Source organism: Pholis gunnellus, assembly GCF_910591455.1.
Source record: "Pholis gunnellus genome assembly, chromosome: 3".
Classification (NCBI taxonomy): domain Eukaryota; kingdom Metazoa; phylum Chordata; class Actinopteri; order Perciformes; family Pholidae; genus Pholis; species Pholis gunnellus.
In genome coordinates, this window is record NC_136529.1 from 16,323,115 (window position 1) to 16,340,722 (window position 17,608).

Below are 17,608 nucleotides of genomic sequence, written 5' to 3' on the forward strand. Positions count from 1 at the left end.
GGTTGATCTGACAGAAGTTATTTTTAGGGAAATGGATCAGCTGTTGTGACAGTAGTGGGCATTCCACCAACATTTTAAATCTGCTCAAGTTTGTTATGTTGCAAATGGAAACACACTCTTAATAATTTTCATAGCATGCAGTCCCTTCCACTAGAGGAGGGGAAGTTTCAACTGTTTTGCAGTGGGCCAAGAGGGGGAGTGTGAACCTGTGCCCTCTGGTGGATATGTTCCAAACAAAAATCTATTTTCATCACTCCATTTACCAATCAAAAATAGTGTGTGTGTACAAACCCATTCCAGCAATGGCACCACAAACTATTTGGGATTTACATTGACCATAAAAAGCATTCACCCCATGGACATTTTCATGTGTTATTGATTTACAATAATGAATCACAGTGGATGTAATTAGTTTGTATCAACAAAAAGCATCTATTTAAAATATACATGTCCACACAAGGACATTAACATATTTATTTTGAGTTTTGCTTCCCCTTTGAGAGTGATGTCTTGCTGGAAAATAAAAATATTCTTTCAACTTATCTTGTTGACTCTTTTTGTTGACCTATATCTAACTTGTTATTCAACATTATATATTTTTGAAATGTCTGGTATAACTATAATTGATGGTGCTCGACTCGTTATGCAATCTGAGAATAAAGATGATTTTGATGATGTTGACTTTGATTTGTAAGTCTTAATTGAAAACAGTATAGTGCATTTTGGTGTGAATATGAGTAATAATAAGGATTATTATTACGGAGAGTATAGTGGAACTCCAAACCTCCATGTACAAGCAATAATCTTTGTAACAAATCCTAAACTCTTACTATACAACAATCACTCAAATAATTCTGTACAAGCTCGTTTTTAATCCATCTGAAGAATGTCTCGGCCTGTACGTCACATGGCCGGACCACAGATTTATTTTAACATTGGTTTACAATATATGGTATGTAACTTAATACCTCAAATATTTATGTTTTTCATGGTTTTACAACTCATTGTAAAACTGCTGGACGTTACTCTCGTTCTGGTTTTTATGTATGATCTGGTTTATAAAACTACGATACCCATAAGCCCTAGAGTTTCCGGTAAAGATCGGATGTGCTGTCTGATTGGTTAGCAAACACCTTTCAAAAACAGTGCGCGGGGGTGCAGTTTTCCTGAATGTTAAGGATTTGAATCTTTAAACTTACGCAACTTTAGCAGCAACCTCACCGCTGCTCAATAGTGTCGTTATGAAGAACAAGTCTTATTTTTCTCTGCTTTGAATAGAAAAGTGTTGCCATTTAGGTCTGCTGCTTGAAGTAAGTCGCTGTATGTTGTCTTGGTGAAGCTAGCATACGTTAACGTTAGTCGAACGGCTTCATCTTGTGGTTGACGTTGACGCTAACGTTAGCGAAGCTACACTCGTCGCTCAACCGATGTTTAACACTAAACTTTCTACTTTAACGTGTTTTCTACAGCTGCAGACATGAAGTGTCTGAAAGTGGACGAGTACGTCAAGCGGACTTCTTCTGTGGAAGAGACGGAGCTTTTACTGAAAGAACTACAGGTTAGCATAATCAGAATTTATATAAGATGAACCTCTCGGATTCCTAATAACGTTACACTTCCCCCCCCTACAATATAACGTGTTTAAAGCACAGGATTTTAAACAACATTAGGGCAGTAATAACAAATATACTGTAATATATATACAATAATTTAAATGACCGTTTGGATGCGGCAAGTTCCATTTGCTGTGTTAAAATTTAGTTTTTGAGAATATGATGCATTTTGTAATGTCTGTTTCTTTTGTAAATATGTTTTGTAGAATTATGTGAAGAGTCGGTCGGGCCTCCAGGGTCGCACACTGTGTGACAGAGTGATCAGGGCCTGTAACCATCAACTTGGAGTCGGATCCCCGAGCTTTGACCGTGTCCGTCAGTTGGTGCAGCTGGTGGAGCTTTCCCTTCAGGGCTATGACGTTTCTGCAGCACTCGTCGCTACGAGCAGTCCACTGTACATGGAAAAGATCATTTTCCATATTGTCAAGAAGCTAAGCACCCTAGAAGCTCACAGGCTATGTAGCCATGTAGCTGGGTTGCTTTGCAGCAGGCTTACCCCAGCCCAACAGGTATGCATCACCTTCCGTTTCAGTTCATTTACATGCGTTATGTGTTCCACATCTGCACTGAATGATCACCTTATTAACAAGGTTTCCACTCTTACATGGTCCGTAGGGTGAGGACTACTGTGTCCTTGTGCGCAGCTGCTTCTCCGTGCTCTGGAATGGACTATCTGCTACCAAAGACAAGAAAATCCTCAATCCCCGTGACAAACTCCACTGCCAGATACAAGCTCTGAGCTTCCTTCTGTTGTTGGACACAGAAAGTGTAACCCCCGCTCTCTCCAAAGCCCCCATATATACACAGGATGCCATCGCTGACTTTGAGAGTAGCTGTGAAGCGGTGACCAAGGACGATGCTTCTTTTCTTCTCCAGGAGATGCACACACTTTTCAACAGATGCTGGACTGGTGGTCAAGGGTCCAAGCAGTCTGCTGAGACATCGGGTCTATATACGCTTTTTGAAATGGTGCTAATAATAGTGAAGCTGCTTTGTAAGGCTGGTCACTATGACATGGCGTTCACCTTCCTGAGGGACATTGAGAGCAAGGTCGGAGACCGTGCTGACCGTCACTGTACAGCCACGGTACTCGGCAGATGGGCAGTAAAGATTCATTCTACGATGAAGGCTGGCGGGGAGAGTGGCCAGGCTTTGACGGAGTGTGCCAGGGCCTTGAGGTCTCTTTCAGCCGACCTGGGGGACAGAGACGCTCATGCAGTCCTGGAAGGTTGTGGACTTGTGGTGTGGGCTGTCGAAAGTGGCCACAGCAAGGGAATAAGTGGACCTGTGCTGCTGGCTTGGTTTTCTTTTTGTGAGGAGTACCAAGAGCGGATAGTAAAGACGCTAAAGAAGGTGAGTATAGCTACTGACCAGGACAATTAGTTATTTTTGTTTTGTGTATGTGTGAGTGCTAGAAACAAAGTTGGGGAATTATTCTGTAAACTTAGAGCACTGTTGGGTTTTTCTTGAGGAAAATCTATACAGATTACAAACCTGTGATTTGCTCTTTCTACAGAGTTCAACATGCCAGGCTGAGTGCAGCAGACTGCAACAGGCGCTTTGCTTCAGTGTTTACCAAGGCTTCGTGTTTGCTTACGAGAGCATGCTCGCCTCACAGGTGAGGCTGCTTCTGTAGTATCCAACTTCACGGTGTTGGTGATGGCACCAAAACTGAAAATAAGACCAACGAGTCGCCCAGTTGGAACATGTTGCTGCCGCTCTGATTGTGCTTCAGGTTTTAGTACTCACTGTGATTTGTTCCCAGCTGGAGAACAGTGACACACTGGACAGGGTGCTGCTCTACTGCCAAGCCACATCTGGACAGATGATGACTGAACTGCGTAAACTGTCTGGTGAAAACCTTCTCGTCAAAGCAGGTGATGATTATTACCTTCTAGATTATTAACATGTCGGGTCTTGTGTCTTAAGACGGTTGATATTTAATTGTTCTATTGAATGACATTTTAAGATTACCGTGTGTCTTGCAGTGATTGCTGTGAGCAACTTGGCTTGTGGGTTTTTCAACCGGCGTCTCTACGACCAGGCCTTCACACTCGTTGAGATTCTCTGCAGGGATCTGTGCAAGAATTGCCCCGTCTCGCTGTCTGTCGATAGGGTAAGTCCTTCAAGTGTGTTTTTTTATTTGTTATATTCTACACATACACATTGTCTTAATACTATAGTGTATAAATCATGTCTTTGTCTTGACTGGGCTTTGTTGTCGTATACAGATCATCTGCTGATTTTAAATAGGTTGTGATAGATGCAAACCTGAGGAAAAATTGTTTAATTTTTACACTCTATCATTAACATGGCTTTTGACTACCTAGTTGAGCCGACCCTTCATGCTGGCTGTGCAGACGTCCAGGCGGGCTGGACAGCTGGAGCGAGCGCTGGACTGGGTGATCCTGTGGCTGAAGACTCTGGGGGACAAAATCACGACTCATATGTCTGAACCGGTGTCCCTGTGGGTGAAAACAAAGACTGACGCTGCCTGTAACTCGGAGGAGGACATCCGTCTCAGGTACAGATGCGTTGTTTTGTTTTTTTGTGACATTTACTTCTCATAGAAGGTGTTTTTATGGATTATTAATGGAAAGGAAACTTGTCCCATCCTGAAACAGGACATTACGTGACGGCTTTGGCCCCGACGTCCCAGATGAGCGAGTAATGCTTTGCCTGTTGGAGGAAGAGTTGCGTTGCTATAAGGAGTTTGCAGGAGACACGACCCAGGAGCGTTACAACACACTCTGTGATCTGTTGGACATCTGCCACGAGGACAGCTCCCACACCCATCTGCGTGCCGTCTACCTCTGTGAAATGGCCCAAGTCGTGTGTTACCAGGATTTCAGTGAACAGACGGACTGGTAGGAGCTTTTATCTACATTATTTCTAATGAGTGGTGCTCCTTGTCATTTACAGATGCACTGTTCTTTGTGTGGTCAGGGCAAAGGTTTTTGCAGCTGGACTGTCGTGGGCAGCAGCTGACTGTCTCCGTGTTTATTATGTTCGTACAGCACAGCAGTTGATTTTACCCACGAAGCTTTACGGCTACTTGAAGAAGAACCCGAGACTCCAGAGAACGCTGACAGACTGAAGGATGACAAGGCCCATGCTTTACTTTGGCTCTATATCTGCACTCTCGAGAAGAACCTTCAGGAGGTGAGCTCTATTATAACCTGTAATCAACTATTTTCTGGATTTAAGGCTTAGTTTAACACATTGTTTTGTTTTTGGTCAGACCGTTGACCGGGACAAAAAACAGCGAGAGTTGCGTGAGCAGACGCGGTGTGTGGCCAATCAAATAGAAACCAATGATTTTGATTATGAAGACAAGCAGAAGACACAAGACAGCATCCTGGTCTATGAAGGCTTGCATTTTAACCTGGCCGCAGAGAACGGTAAGAGTTTCATATCACCAATCATCCGACTGTAGACGCATGATATGATGCTTATACTACACATCTCTGTCAAGCTATTGGTGGGACTAATCAACTTTCTGCCTTGAGAATAATAGACATTGTTTTTTTATTTCCTGTAAGAGTTGTGCAAGCCTCTGGGAAGAGCACTAGAGGAGTGGTCCGCTCTTCTCCAGAGACACGGCCTGCCGTCTGTCAGAAACCCCAAACACACCTGTAGCTCCATCGCTGTGACTGCGGCTCTCTTTAAACTCAAAGGAAAGGTAACGATACGTTCTGACGGCTCACTTTTTAGTCTCTCTCTCTCTCTCTCTCTCTCTCTCTCTCTCTCTCTCTCTCTCTCTCTCCCCCTCCCCCCCCCCCCCCCCCCCCCATCTCCATCTCCATCTTGATTGAGCTTCTAGCAAATAGTAAACCACTTGGTTGTTCACATCACTGGTCATTAATCTGCGTGTTTATCAAATCGCCTCTCTTATGTAGCCTCTAAAGGCTTTGGAAGCTTACCAGCTTGCGATTGGACTTTCCCGTCAACTTGCTGATGTCCACGGATGTGCCAGCTCCCTCTGTCAATCAGCCAGCCTCCTGCTGGACATGGGCACTCCTGAACTGGCTTTGGTAATGCAGTTTTGTAATCGGTATTCGTAGCAAACGTTCTATATCTCATTTTATATACTATACCTCACTTTGTTTATTGTGCTGCTCTTTTTTTTTTGAAGGCCCAGCTCGAGCAAGCAGAAAATGTTCTCACTTCTGTTACGACTGCTGATGGACCTTCTTCTCTCTCTATGCTGGCCGTTCTGTTGAAAGCGCAGTACTGCTACAGCACAGGGCAGGTCAGTGACATGTCTGCAAGTAGGATTTCTTGCGTTGTTGTTGTTTGTTTTGGCTGGAATAGGTGATTCTATCAAATTGCCCCCTTTTCTTGTTGCCCGTGTCTCAGGTGGATCGTGGAGTACCTCATCTGTGTGAGGTACTTAAAGAAGTGAACAAGCAGAGGCAGTCAAAGAGTTGGTACCTGCTGCGTGCTCGCATGCTCCAGATCTGCAGCTCCTATCTGAGTTTGGACACCACTGCACTGCCACAGGCCCAGAGAAGCCACATCACACAGCAGGGTCAGCGAAAGCATTTCCTACACTGAATATAATTTCTGTTTTCATTTTGCTTTGTGAGAACGTAGAGAGGAGGTTTGCAGCTTTAATGACGTAAGGACTTGTGATTGTGTCTCAGGTCTAAATAGCCCGGACACTGTCCTATATGAAAGTCTGAAGCTTCTCTGCAGCCTGCTGGTCACTCTAGTGGGGAAGGGCCTATATGGGTCTAACGGCAGCAGCTCAGACATGCGCTTCATCGACCAAGGTAGGTTTGTCCCACACACGGACTGAATGAAAAAGCTTCTAATACCTTTTATTGATGTCTCTTTTAGTGCCGTCTGCCATGATTCTCTCCCTCTCACCCCTGATCTATGTGCAGGAGATAACTTGGTGCTAAAGTGGCAGCTGCTCTCAGAGCTTCTGAACTGCTCTATGAAGGTTGTGGCTGTGAGGAGCAGCTGTGGAGCCGTCAATGACGCCAGGCTCCAATGTCTAGAAGCCCTCAAGCTGGCCATCAAGCTGCAAGCACTCAGCCAGTACGTACATGTGCACGGTCGAGGGTTAACATGTAAATAGTGAAGCCGTGTCCAAACGATAGCTTGTGCTCTGATATCATCAGTGTGTTCTGGCCGTTCTTAAATATCTTCTCTCTGCGTAGTACAGTGCTAAAACCTACCGGCAGGTCACAACTTGTTTCTCCTCTTATTTGTTGTGTGCTGTTTAGCTTGATGTGGCGTTTAAGCCCATTTATTGGACCTTAAGTTTTTACTTCGGCCCCATTGAACTGTTAGAATAGAATCTATACAGTATAGTTCTCTAGCGTATTGATTTAGAATAATACTAAATGTTAGTCAGTCATACCCCCGTACAGCCCGCTGCAATCCAATACAACAGCCCTGTAATAAATCCTAATTATAAGATGCTTATTATAGATTTGTGTTTTTTTTTTAGAGGCGCTGATTCAACTCTAATATGGTTTACTTTGTTTGCTTTAAACTGTATTTGAAGTGTTTTAATATTTTGTCTTATTACAGTAATTAAAATCAGTATGATAACTATATGAATTTGATCTATTAGTACATACTAAGTAATGCTGTGCTTATCACGCATCACAGTACAGATGTACAGCACAATACATCAGAGCTAATGTGGTCACATTACAAACTCGTTCTTTATGGACTTCACTCTTTTCTTTGCTCTTGTCGTTGTTTTAGATGTGCTGAGCTGCTGGTGATGAAAGCTGAGTTGGAGCTGATGCAGGGGGAGAGAGAAGAAAGTAGACTTGATTTAGACAAAGTCCGAAACCTTCTGGAACTCTGTACAGGTGTGTTAAATATACAGCTCCTCTTCAAATGAGGCTGGATATTAGTCCAATATTTCTGTTTGACTTTCAGTAAAATTGTGTTGTATTTTTAAAGTTCTGTTCATATTTATTCCAGGTAAATTGTGCTCAAAAACTAAAAATAAGCTGTTGCCTTTTTTAGTTTTACATATGTTCGGACTATTGTCTCATTTCAAGCTTGTCTCTTTCCTCGTACTACACAATGGACTTCTATTCATTTCTTTTTCTCAGATTCTTCTGATCGGGTGCAGAAGGCTGACGTGAAAATCAAACCAAGGAAAGGTCGCCTGGCACAGAAATCTCAGGTGCCCCTTCCTGCCGTGGAGGATGATCTTAAGGACATCCTGAGCATCCGGTGGATTGGCAAAGAACCCGTAGTGAGGGATGTGGCCAGCTCCCCGCCTTTAAAAGCACAGCCTCGCCGCTGGCTCTCCTCGCTGGCGCATGAATGTGACTGCCACTGCCCCTGCTGCTCGGAGCCCTGTCTGGGCCGTGCCACTGCTCGCTGGGCAGCCGCACAGGCCGATCTGGTGCTGCAGCTAGATCCCAATGACGCCAAAGTCAGTTTGAAACTTCAGACGGCAACATTAGCTCGCTGTAAGGGTGTTGTTGCCAAACTTGGGGCAAAATTGGCTAAGCTCTTCCCTCCCTCTGGCCCTGGCAAAAGTCCCTCTAAGCCCTCCCTGATGCAGGACGTGGTGGGCCGCGTCTACCTTCACATGGCCCTGTCTGCGCTGGAACCAAGGCTCAGCAAGGTCTGTGGAATATGGAAAGTGCTGGAAGCTGGCTTGGCCTTTGTTGATTCCACACCTTCTCCTGTGCTAAGACCTGTGAGAGCCGGCCTAATGGCTACCAAAGCCATCGTGTCATTGGTTACCTTGGCTGCGAAAAAGGGCTGCAGCCCAGAGGAGCTCTTCTCTAATGCTTGGACTTGGAATGCACCAAACGACGATAAAATGCTGAAATCGGAACAGAAAGCGGTGCCTCCCCCGTCCTCGCTTAAGAAGCCTAAAGAGTCAAATAAAAACCTAGATGTTCCTGACAAAACAAAGAAGGTCAAGCTTGTCAAGCCCAGGATTCAAGTGACGAGCTCTTCAACCAAAGGAAAGGGACTTGTGCCCATGACGCCGGTAATGGTAAAGCCCGAGCCATCGAGTATGGCGCTTGACTCTTTTGACTTTAACACACTGGTACCTACGTTGGCCTGCACTCCTATTCAAAAGCTGAAAGCCCCCGCTTCAGTGCAGAAAGCCCCGAGGACCGCCTCTAAGCTCCAGTTTCATGTGTATGAAGAGTTGTCGCCAGTTCAAGCCAAAGCCCGACCTGTGCCTGCTGCCCCCAGACGCACAAAGAAATCCTGTTTCGTGGTAAGTATCTAAAAAAAAATACAGCTTTTTGTGTTTTTTCTTTTTCTTTATGGAAAACAAAACCCCATTTTTCTTATATTTCAATACAGATTGAGTTTAGCGACGAGAGTGACACGGAGGCCAACACCCCGGCAGAGCCCAAAGAAAAACCCGATGTCCCTACAAAGCGAACCACCACAAGAAGAGCTGCACAGAACTGTAAAACAGCCCCAGATCCACCTGCGGAGAAGGTCCCAGCCAAGAGGCCGGCCCGCGGTAAGAAGACCACTGCAATGCCTCGGGTGACTTCTGAGGATGAGGAGACTTTGGTCTGTCGGGCTGCCTCAACCAGAAGAGGAAGAAGTAGGAGGGAACTGTCCAAGGCGGAGGCCGATTCGGTGGAGGAGCCAGACAAGATGAGGACCATTGAGGAGGAAGCTAATCAAGTTCTGAACATCAGCATTGAGCAGCTCAGGACATCCGACTCTGAGGAGGCTGAGGGCAACTCTGCTTCAAGTAAATATATCGGTGTGTATTTTGTTTGTGAAACTCCCCATTAATTAGTAAACATAGAACTTAATTACCTGGCAAAATGTAGCACGATGGGGTTTCGTTTGTGCATTTAGTGACGACTTCCCAGCCGTCCAAGCTCACTGTTAATGACTTGAAACTCTGCAATAATGGTCATCGTCACTGCATCGAACAAAATGTCGATAAAGAGCCAGAGCTCTCATCTCTTTCTTGACTCTCTCTCGACATAGATTTGGAGGTTTTGCGGAGGGATATGTATTGTGATTTGGAGAGAGACGACTTGTCTGAACTAAGGAGCAGAGGTCATCTGAGAGACGGTCCACTAACCCACCTCCCTCATTCATACACCAGGCCAGGTGAGGCTTTACACTACTGCATTATGACACTGTCTTTATGGTATGATGTGTCCTTTCATTGGAGTGAGACTCAGTCTTTGAAATATGTGTATGAGAGGAGGGAAACATGCCACTAAAATCTAGAAAGCATCTTGAAATGAGGAATATAATACCTGAAGTAAACACTGTTGAAGTCTTAGTAGCTCTTTAACCTTCTTGGCTCTTCATCCAGTTGCGTCTGTAATTTTTCTCTTTCTTCTCTCAGACAATCTTTCTCTGGAGGATGTTGAGTTGCTGCTCCGCTCAGCATGGTTGGCCCTCCACCACTTCCCCTCCCCCACCATCTACCCGACCCTCTGTGCTCTTCTGGCCTTGACCAGAGGACAGCAGGACCCCGTGACTACAGCTATGCTGCATGCCCACTCTCTGGGCATCACTAATCGTCATCACACTATCAGGCACTTGGCCAGTTGTCTCAAGTAAGCATACGTCTTGTATGTATAGTGGATAGTTTTGACATCTGACAGTTCCAAGGCTCAACATTCTTTCTCCGTGACAATATTACAAATGGTTTAAGTCAAGTTGCTTTGTGTCATCGTTGGAACAGGAAGCTGAGAAAGGTGTCCAGTGAGTTAGCAGACAAGATGGGCGCTCTGAGTCTAGATGAGCTCAGTCCAAACGAGTCCAAGATCACCACTGAACGGAGGTTGTCGCGGTTGGAGAACATCTTCTCCTTCCCAACTGCTGACTCCGCTACGTTCCCCGAGGGCCACTGTCAGGATTTTCTCCAACTAATTCAACAGCTTCCCGCAGGTATAATATGAAATGCTGTCTTGATCTCCGTAGCTAAAGAGGCACATTCATGTTTGATTCCATCAAAATGGGCTTTCTTAGAAACTGATAATTCAGTGGATTTTAATCTACGAGCAAGTTTTTATTGTGAGTTTGTCAAACTTCTAGTACGTCATTCCTTTAGCTACTGCAGCTGAAGCTGAGCCTTTTTTATCTTCTCCATTACCTGATTAAATTCAGATTACTGGATGCTTTCATGCTTGTTAAGATGAGCAGAATTTGAACTGCATTGCGCTCGTGTACTATTCTTTTCTTTCTGTGCATCTCTCGCTCTCCTTTCCAGGGGTCACTGTGTGTGTGATGTCTGTGCTTGGAGTAAAACCCGGGGAGATGGGTGACCGCATCATCCTGTCGCGTCTCGAGAAGGGATCTGCACCCGTCACTGTCCACACCCCTACCTCTAAACAACAGGTGAGGACGGTACATTATTCATCACAGTCTGAAACCAGACAAGTATATTATAAATGCGTAGCAATATGGAGACACAAGTGACTGTAAAATCTTGCCGTGCTCACACTCCCATCTTTTTATCAAGTAGCCTGAAGGGAAATATTTACCGCATCTGTCGTTGTATTGCAACTGCTTTTTCTGCTTCAATGAGTAATTATGTCACACTAATATTTAAAAAAAAAATGACTTCTAACTTTGTCTTTTGTCTCTCTGTGTTGTGCAGCACTCCATCAGCTGGCTGGTTCAGGAGATAGATAGTATTCAGGTGGAGCAGAAGCTTGTGAGCTCTGTGTCTGAGAAAGCCAAGTGGTGGGAGGGCCGCGGGGCGCTCGACTCTCGAGTTGGGGTAAGTTATACACTTCCACTCAGACATGTACACGAAGACAACAGCCACATTATTTAGTCTAATCAACCGGCTCTCTTTCTTTCAGCGACTGTTGAAGGTGATGGAGGACTTGCTGGGGTGCTGGTGGAGCTTTCTCTTACCCCCTTCATTGGATCCTGAGCTCTCCAAACAGGCACAGCACCTCTGCAGGTCTTTGTCTGCAAAGGGAGTGACAGTCAGTGAGGAAATGCTGACGGTGTGTTTGGCCTTTTTTTTTTTTTAGAGATCCATGGACCTTGGTTTCTGTTGGAAAAGGACCCGCAAAGCAACAACTACTCACACGTTAAACTTTTGCGTTTCAGGCGGTGCTGTCGGCCTCTCCTGCACTCTCCCAAGAAGACCTGAAGAGATTTGCTCTGGGACTCTCTCCGCAGTGGGACACCAAGTGTGACCAGCTTCTCCAAACAGCCGTGTCCCGGCTCGCTTGCAGAGAGGAGCCCCGCGGTCATGTGGTTCTCATCCTGGACAAGGTTGGTTTCATCATCTCTAAGAAATACTGCATCTTCCTATAGCCTGATTTGTACAAAGAGAGAAAAGACCTTCAAAAGCACTAGTGCGATATGTTCTCAGTGAGGTAGGATGATGCTAAAATGTAGAGGTATCCTCTCCTGTTTCTTTTGCAGTACCTTCAGAAGCTGCCGTGGGAGAGCACCTCCATCTTACTGTCTCACTCTGTCAGCCGGATGCCTTCTCTGCACTCTGTAATCGGACTGAGCATTCAGAAAGAGGTACGATTGAGCTCCATTACTGTGCCAATAGGGCCTGTGGTGAAGATGTAGTGGTAGTAACGGATATTGTTCGATATGTTTTAAATCTTCCCTTTTTAGACCGACTCTCAGTCCATCCTGAAGCAAGGTGTGGATGCAAGTCAGGTGTTTTATGTGGTGGACCCTGATGCCAATTTAAGAAACTCTCAAGGACAATTCAAGGAATGGTTTAGCAGGTGAGACCAACACATGTATGCAAGTCTTCCTGTCCCCAGTCTGGTTTCTTCCCATTCACTACTTTGCCATTCTCATTAAAGTAAACTGGATTGGGCCGGTGTGTGTGGAGTTGCTCCTGACTCGAGTCAGCTGGAAGAAGCTGTTGCTACCAAGGATCTATACATGTGAGTTTGTGATCTTAAGTATGATAAAAGTCCCACAGAGAAAGTGTTCAAATAAATATTGTAAAGTAATTGTAAAAGGATAACATTTAACTAATATTTTATTCATACATACAGGTTTTGTGTTTTTATCTTGAGCCCTTTTGATTTGATGACCAGTCTGACTTTATCTCGTCTCTGTCCGTGTCCTTCTAACCCCGGGACGCTTTAGTTACGTGGGTCATGGTGCAGGCGCACGATTCTTCGACGGCCAATCGGTCCTGAAGCGGCAGATGAGAGCAGCTTCTCTGATCTTCGGTTGCAGTAGTGCCGCTCTGGCAGTGCGCGGAGATCAGGAAGGACAAGGCATCGTCCTCAACTACCTCACAGCAGGCTGGTGAGATATGTCTTCACTAGCTGTTGAAGAAGGATCTGTTAAATGTGTCCTATGAATACATTTCAATGTTTGTTTGTTTTTATGTCCTCAGCCCCCTTTTTTTGGGAAACCTGTGGGATGTCACAGATCGGGATATTGATCGCTTCACCAAAGTCTTGTTGGAGTCCTGGTTATCTGCTGGCTCTGGAGCGTCCCTCCTGGATTATATGGGGCAATCCCGTCAGGTCACACACATGAAACACCTGATTGGCGCTGCACCTGTGGTCTATGGCTTACCAGTTCACCTGCAGTAGATGAGACCAAAACTCTTCCAGCTAAACTTTGGTTTGCAGATTTTGGCAATTTTAAAGTACTGCGTTTTCTTTTATTTAAACCAATGCTTCCATTTTTAAACCAATGTTTTTTTATATTGTGAATGATTTTAAATATTTTGCTAATTTTTATAAAGTGTTTGAATGCACATTAAATGTGTTGATTGAATAATTTCTGAATAAATGTGTTCTTGAATACAGTCGGTGTCCGATTTTGTGGAAATTACTTTTTAATTAGTCACATTTATGTGAAGAGTTGGGGAAAGCCTGAAAAAATATATTTACAGTATCTTCTGCAAACAAGAAATATGAGTGTGAATATAACTTACTATCATTTGGATAAAATCAATTTACTGTGGGAACAAGTTAGATCTTACACAACATATGGAGCTTGTTCTTACAACACTTGGTTATATTTCCTTGAAGTGTTGTAATTGTATTATAGCTCAAAGCTGTAGCTACGAGATTCTTAATGGATACATCATTTTCTTGATTTTATAGATTTTGTTTTATGCATTTGATCAAGAGCTCATAAGTGTTGGGTGTAATTTTGAGGGTGCTTTCAGGGGCCCTAGAGCACAAATACTGAGGTACATCAGGGCTACCAATATTTATTAATAATTTAAGTTTTAGTTGAATGTACAAAATTATGCACAAAAAAAAACTATATAAAACAATTGGCACCTTCACATTTATTGAAAATTAAATTACATTTTTACTTTTGGCAACCTGAACTTAAAATTGCATTCTGGTCTTCTGGATTTAAATTGTATTGTTCTTTTGGGTCATATTAAATATCAGTTCGCAGGGTGTGAAGGATATAACTGAATTAGCATTTTCAAGTTTAGCTACCAGTTTAAAAATGAAATGACGGACATATTTTAGGGTATATTTGAAATAACTTATCAAGTTTGTATTCGATTGATTGTGGTAATGATGCAATAAAAAAACAAGTGAGCTTTGTCATTTTACGTATCATGACAATAATTTGTTCAAATGACTTTATATTGTGAACCCTGAGTTTCCAAACATATAACATGGTCAGTATTTATATTGTATACGTGTGATATGCACTAGAGCGAGAAAAACGCATTGTTTATGAACAGTTTGATCGCATTTAAGTTGAAACATGATTGGTGAGCAAGTAGCCAACGGAACCATTTCCGTGAAAGAAGACGGTGCATTCCGTAGCTTGTCCACAGGGGGGCGGTGTTTCAAACTAAAGACCGCGCACCTCCGTCACCCGGAAACGATCACTAAAGGTCAGTTTAGCATCGCGCTTCCAACATGGCGGTGAATCTCGCAGACCTCTCCCTGCCTCAATTAGAGGGACTGAAAACCCAACTAGATCAGGTAAGTCAGTAATAAACAGTAAAGTATGAATCTCTTGTGACTGTGTTGTTCGATATCAAACGTTATGAGGGCGATAATCTGAAAGAAAATGACAGGGTAGGGTGGCTAGCTAGCACATCTGAAGCTAACGGTACTTAAATATGCAGTCAGCATGTTAGTATTATATGTCTCATCGTTTCACGCATTTCGACAGGAGTGAATTATACCTTGAAATGTGGGATTATTTTGTTCTTATTGTAAATCAGTGGGTTTCAGTTGTCTTCTAACGTTACGTTCTTGATGGAGTCAGACAGTTGCCAGGTGTGGTCGCTTTGACTGTTAACGGTTGTTTTGCTCATGTTAATGTTTTGCAGGAGATCGAGTTCCTGACGTCTTCAATAGGTCAACTCAAAGTTGTCCAGACGAAATATGTTGAAGCCAAAGACAGTATGAACGTCCTGAACAAAAACAACAAAGGTGAGTGAAACACTTTGCTCTGACTTGGTGCCCCGCCAAGCTTTTTAAAGGGCTCACTGCACACCAGTGTGTTGCACAAAACGATGTGCCTTGAATATGCATTCATCTCCCCCCAAAGTGTGATGTCGTCATGTTAATGAAAGCCTCTGCAGCTGAAGTTGATTATGTGTTAATTCTTCCTCTCCTCTGTCGTACAGGGAAAGAGTTGCTCGTGCCACTCACCAGCTCTGTATCCTTCCTCTCGGGGGCTCATGTTGTGTTGTGTTATGTTGTGTTGTTGTGTCTAAATGAAGTCCTGTGTCTCTGGAGACGTGCGTACTTTGCCTTGACAGTTCGTCTTCTCAGATGTACGTCCCTGGAACGTTAAACGACGTGGAAAATGTATTCGTGGATGTGGGGACAGGATACTATGTTGAAAAGGCAAATATATTTGCATTTGAAAATCCATAAGAAATGTAATAAATTATGTAATTTATTACAATGATGTAAAACATTCTTACCCTAAATGTAATTTATACTCTTGTCTCGGTAGAATGTGGAAGACTCGAAGGCTTTCTTCAAACGTAAAATAGAGTTCCTCACAAAGCAGATAGAGAAAATACAGCCAGCGCTTCAGGAAAAACACGCCATGAAACAAGGTAAGCTACGTTTAAAATAGACATCTCTATTTCCTCATGTTGAGAGATGTTGATGCTACAAGTCCCTTTGTGTTTTAACTAATATAATGTATATCACAAGGCAAGTCCAAAACACATTTTAAAATAATTAAATACTTGTTATTTTGCAAATTAAATTATTACAAAGTTATATTCACTTAATTTCCATTTCACTAAAATATAGAAAACGTTTTTTACTTTAAAAGTTAATATACCACAGATAATATTTTAGAGTAAAACTAAAATGTATTTACTAATACATGCTCCAACAAAACATGATAAACAACAAACAAATGCGCTTTGAGTGGAAAATATTCTATAATTTGGCTCAATTGACAAAAGGTCAACGTCAAGTTGCTGTAGAAGTATCGGGTGCAGTTGTATCAGAGTAGTTTAACAAGTACATGAGCACAATATCGGCTACTGGTATCAGTGCATCTCTACTGGTGTGGTTTGTTTATAGCCTAATGTTAGCTTTTTACTTTTACCGATTGCATTCAATTGAAAAATCCTATTGGTTTTTCAATTCGATTTTATTTTTTGTACGGCCCAATTTCCCCTCAGAGGGCTTTACAATCTGTACAACATATGACGTCCTCTGTGCTTTGGCTCTCGCATCGGATAAAAAGGAAGAAACCTCAGGGAGCGCAACTGAGGAGGGATCCTCCTGCCAGAAATTTCAATACATGTAATGTGTACAAAATGAACAACATAATACAATTGCAACATAGTCAATCCATATGACAGAAATGAACATTAACAGTAACAGCAATAATAGTATAAATGATTACCAATAACATCAGCAATGGATGTAATAGACTGATCATGAAAGCACTAATCGTACCAATAATAGAAGTAGACATGCGACTAATAATGTTAATGATGGGAGCAGTGGGTGTTACTTATAATAATAATAATAATAATAATAATAATAATAATAATACGTCCTCCATGCAGCACTCTGTAACACAATTATTTACTCTACACATTGTGTTTTCTATCTTACAGCGGTGATTGAAGTCATGAACGTGAAGATCCAGCACCTACAACAGAACCAGCAGGCATCCCAAGTGGTTGGACCCACCAAGGCTTAATGAGAGCACCTGTTTGAACTCTTCACGATGTGGGGGGGGGGGGGGTTGGTTATGTTTGTGTGCGTAAACCATGTCACCAGTAGGCTATTGTCTTGGTAAAGAAATCATCTGTACTTGGTCAATTGAATTGGGTGTCTGTTAAATTTGCATAATTAAAGTGATCACGGAACATGTTTTTTGTATTGTTGTGTGTTCATCAGTGGGGTCCACGACCAAGACCTCTTATCTTTTATGGTTCCGGGCTGGCGAGAGGCATTGTGTTTAAAGGTTTTCCTTTCTCGTAACGCGATATCTCTCTGGTATTTTTTAATCTTGTTTTGGCCAAGCATGTGGACACATACAAAGAATTTGACACTGATTTTATTGATTTGGACCCAAGATACTTGTGTGACTCCACCCTCTTCACTTCCTCTCCCTGGATGACAACCGGCAGTCCAGCTCAAGGTCACTGGCTTTGCTTATATAGAGCTTCAGGTGATTGTTGTTAAAGCTCTCAGTTCTCTATCAAAAACCAATTCAGTACCACGTCTCAGATATAAAGTATGTTGGTATTTTTAATTTGTAAATTGCACCTGCTAGATCTAGGTTTCCAAATGGTTTGTGGTTACTCCACTTATTTTAACAAAACTAATTTAATAATAAAAAGACAACATATGTCCCACCCCATAGGTTGCAAATGTGGCAGAAATACTATTGGGACATGCAGCAATATGACCAGTTGATTAAAAAATTATGAAATAATGTATTTACAGGACAATACTGTTGAGCAAATGCATGGGTATATAAATAAAATTAATATTTCACACGTGTGTTCTGATAGAAACACATACACATATATATATATATATATATATATATATAATTTTATATTCTGCTTTGCATCCCTTCAAAGT

The 17,608-nt window shown here is 42.8% G+C and overlaps 2 protein-coding genes across 2 annotated transcripts; both read left to right on the forward strand.

Moving 5' to 3' along the window:
- The first annotated feature begins 1,199 nt into the window (after positions 1-1,199).
- Positions 1,200-13,356, forward strand: espl1 (extra spindle pole bodies like 1, separase). The gene is made up of 32 exons (XM_079185638.1): positions 1,200-1,310; positions 1,470-1,558; positions 1,820-2,122; positions 2,229-2,966; positions 3,130-3,231; positions 3,379-3,490; positions 3,602-3,729; positions 3,944-4,137; positions 4,238-4,480; positions 4,631-4,775; positions 4,855-5,014; positions 5,156-5,295; positions 5,513-5,647; positions 5,749-5,865; positions 5,973-6,144; positions 6,260-6,388; positions 6,503-6,659; positions 7,338-7,447; positions 7,697-8,832; positions 8,922-9,327; positions 9,573-9,698; positions 9,943-10,156; positions 10,285-10,490; positions 10,813-10,940; positions 11,203-11,325; positions 11,411-11,560; positions 11,667-11,834; positions 11,988-12,092; positions 12,192-12,307; positions 12,389-12,472; positions 12,681-12,845; positions 12,937-13,356. Exons 2-32 carry the CDS (start codon positions 1,478-1,480, stop codon positions 13,136-13,138), a joined length of 6,495 nt encoding a protein of 2,164 aa, XP_079041764.1. The 5' UTR covers positions 1,200-1,310; positions 1,470-1,477; the 3' UTR covers positions 13,139-13,356.
- A 1,043-nt stretch (positions 13,357-14,399) lies between these two features.
- Positions 14,400-16,879, forward strand: pfdn5 (prefoldin 5). Its single transcript, XM_079156796.1, has 6 exons — positions 14,400-14,509; positions 14,863-14,965; positions 15,163-15,194; positions 15,311-15,385; positions 15,498-15,603; positions 16,630-16,879. Exons 1-6 carry the CDS (start codon positions 14,444-14,446, stop codon positions 16,713-16,715), a joined length of 468 nt encoding a protein of 155 aa, XP_079012922.1. The 5' UTR covers positions 14,400-14,443; the 3' UTR covers positions 16,716-16,879.
- Positions 16,880-17,608: the final 729 nt, after the last annotated feature.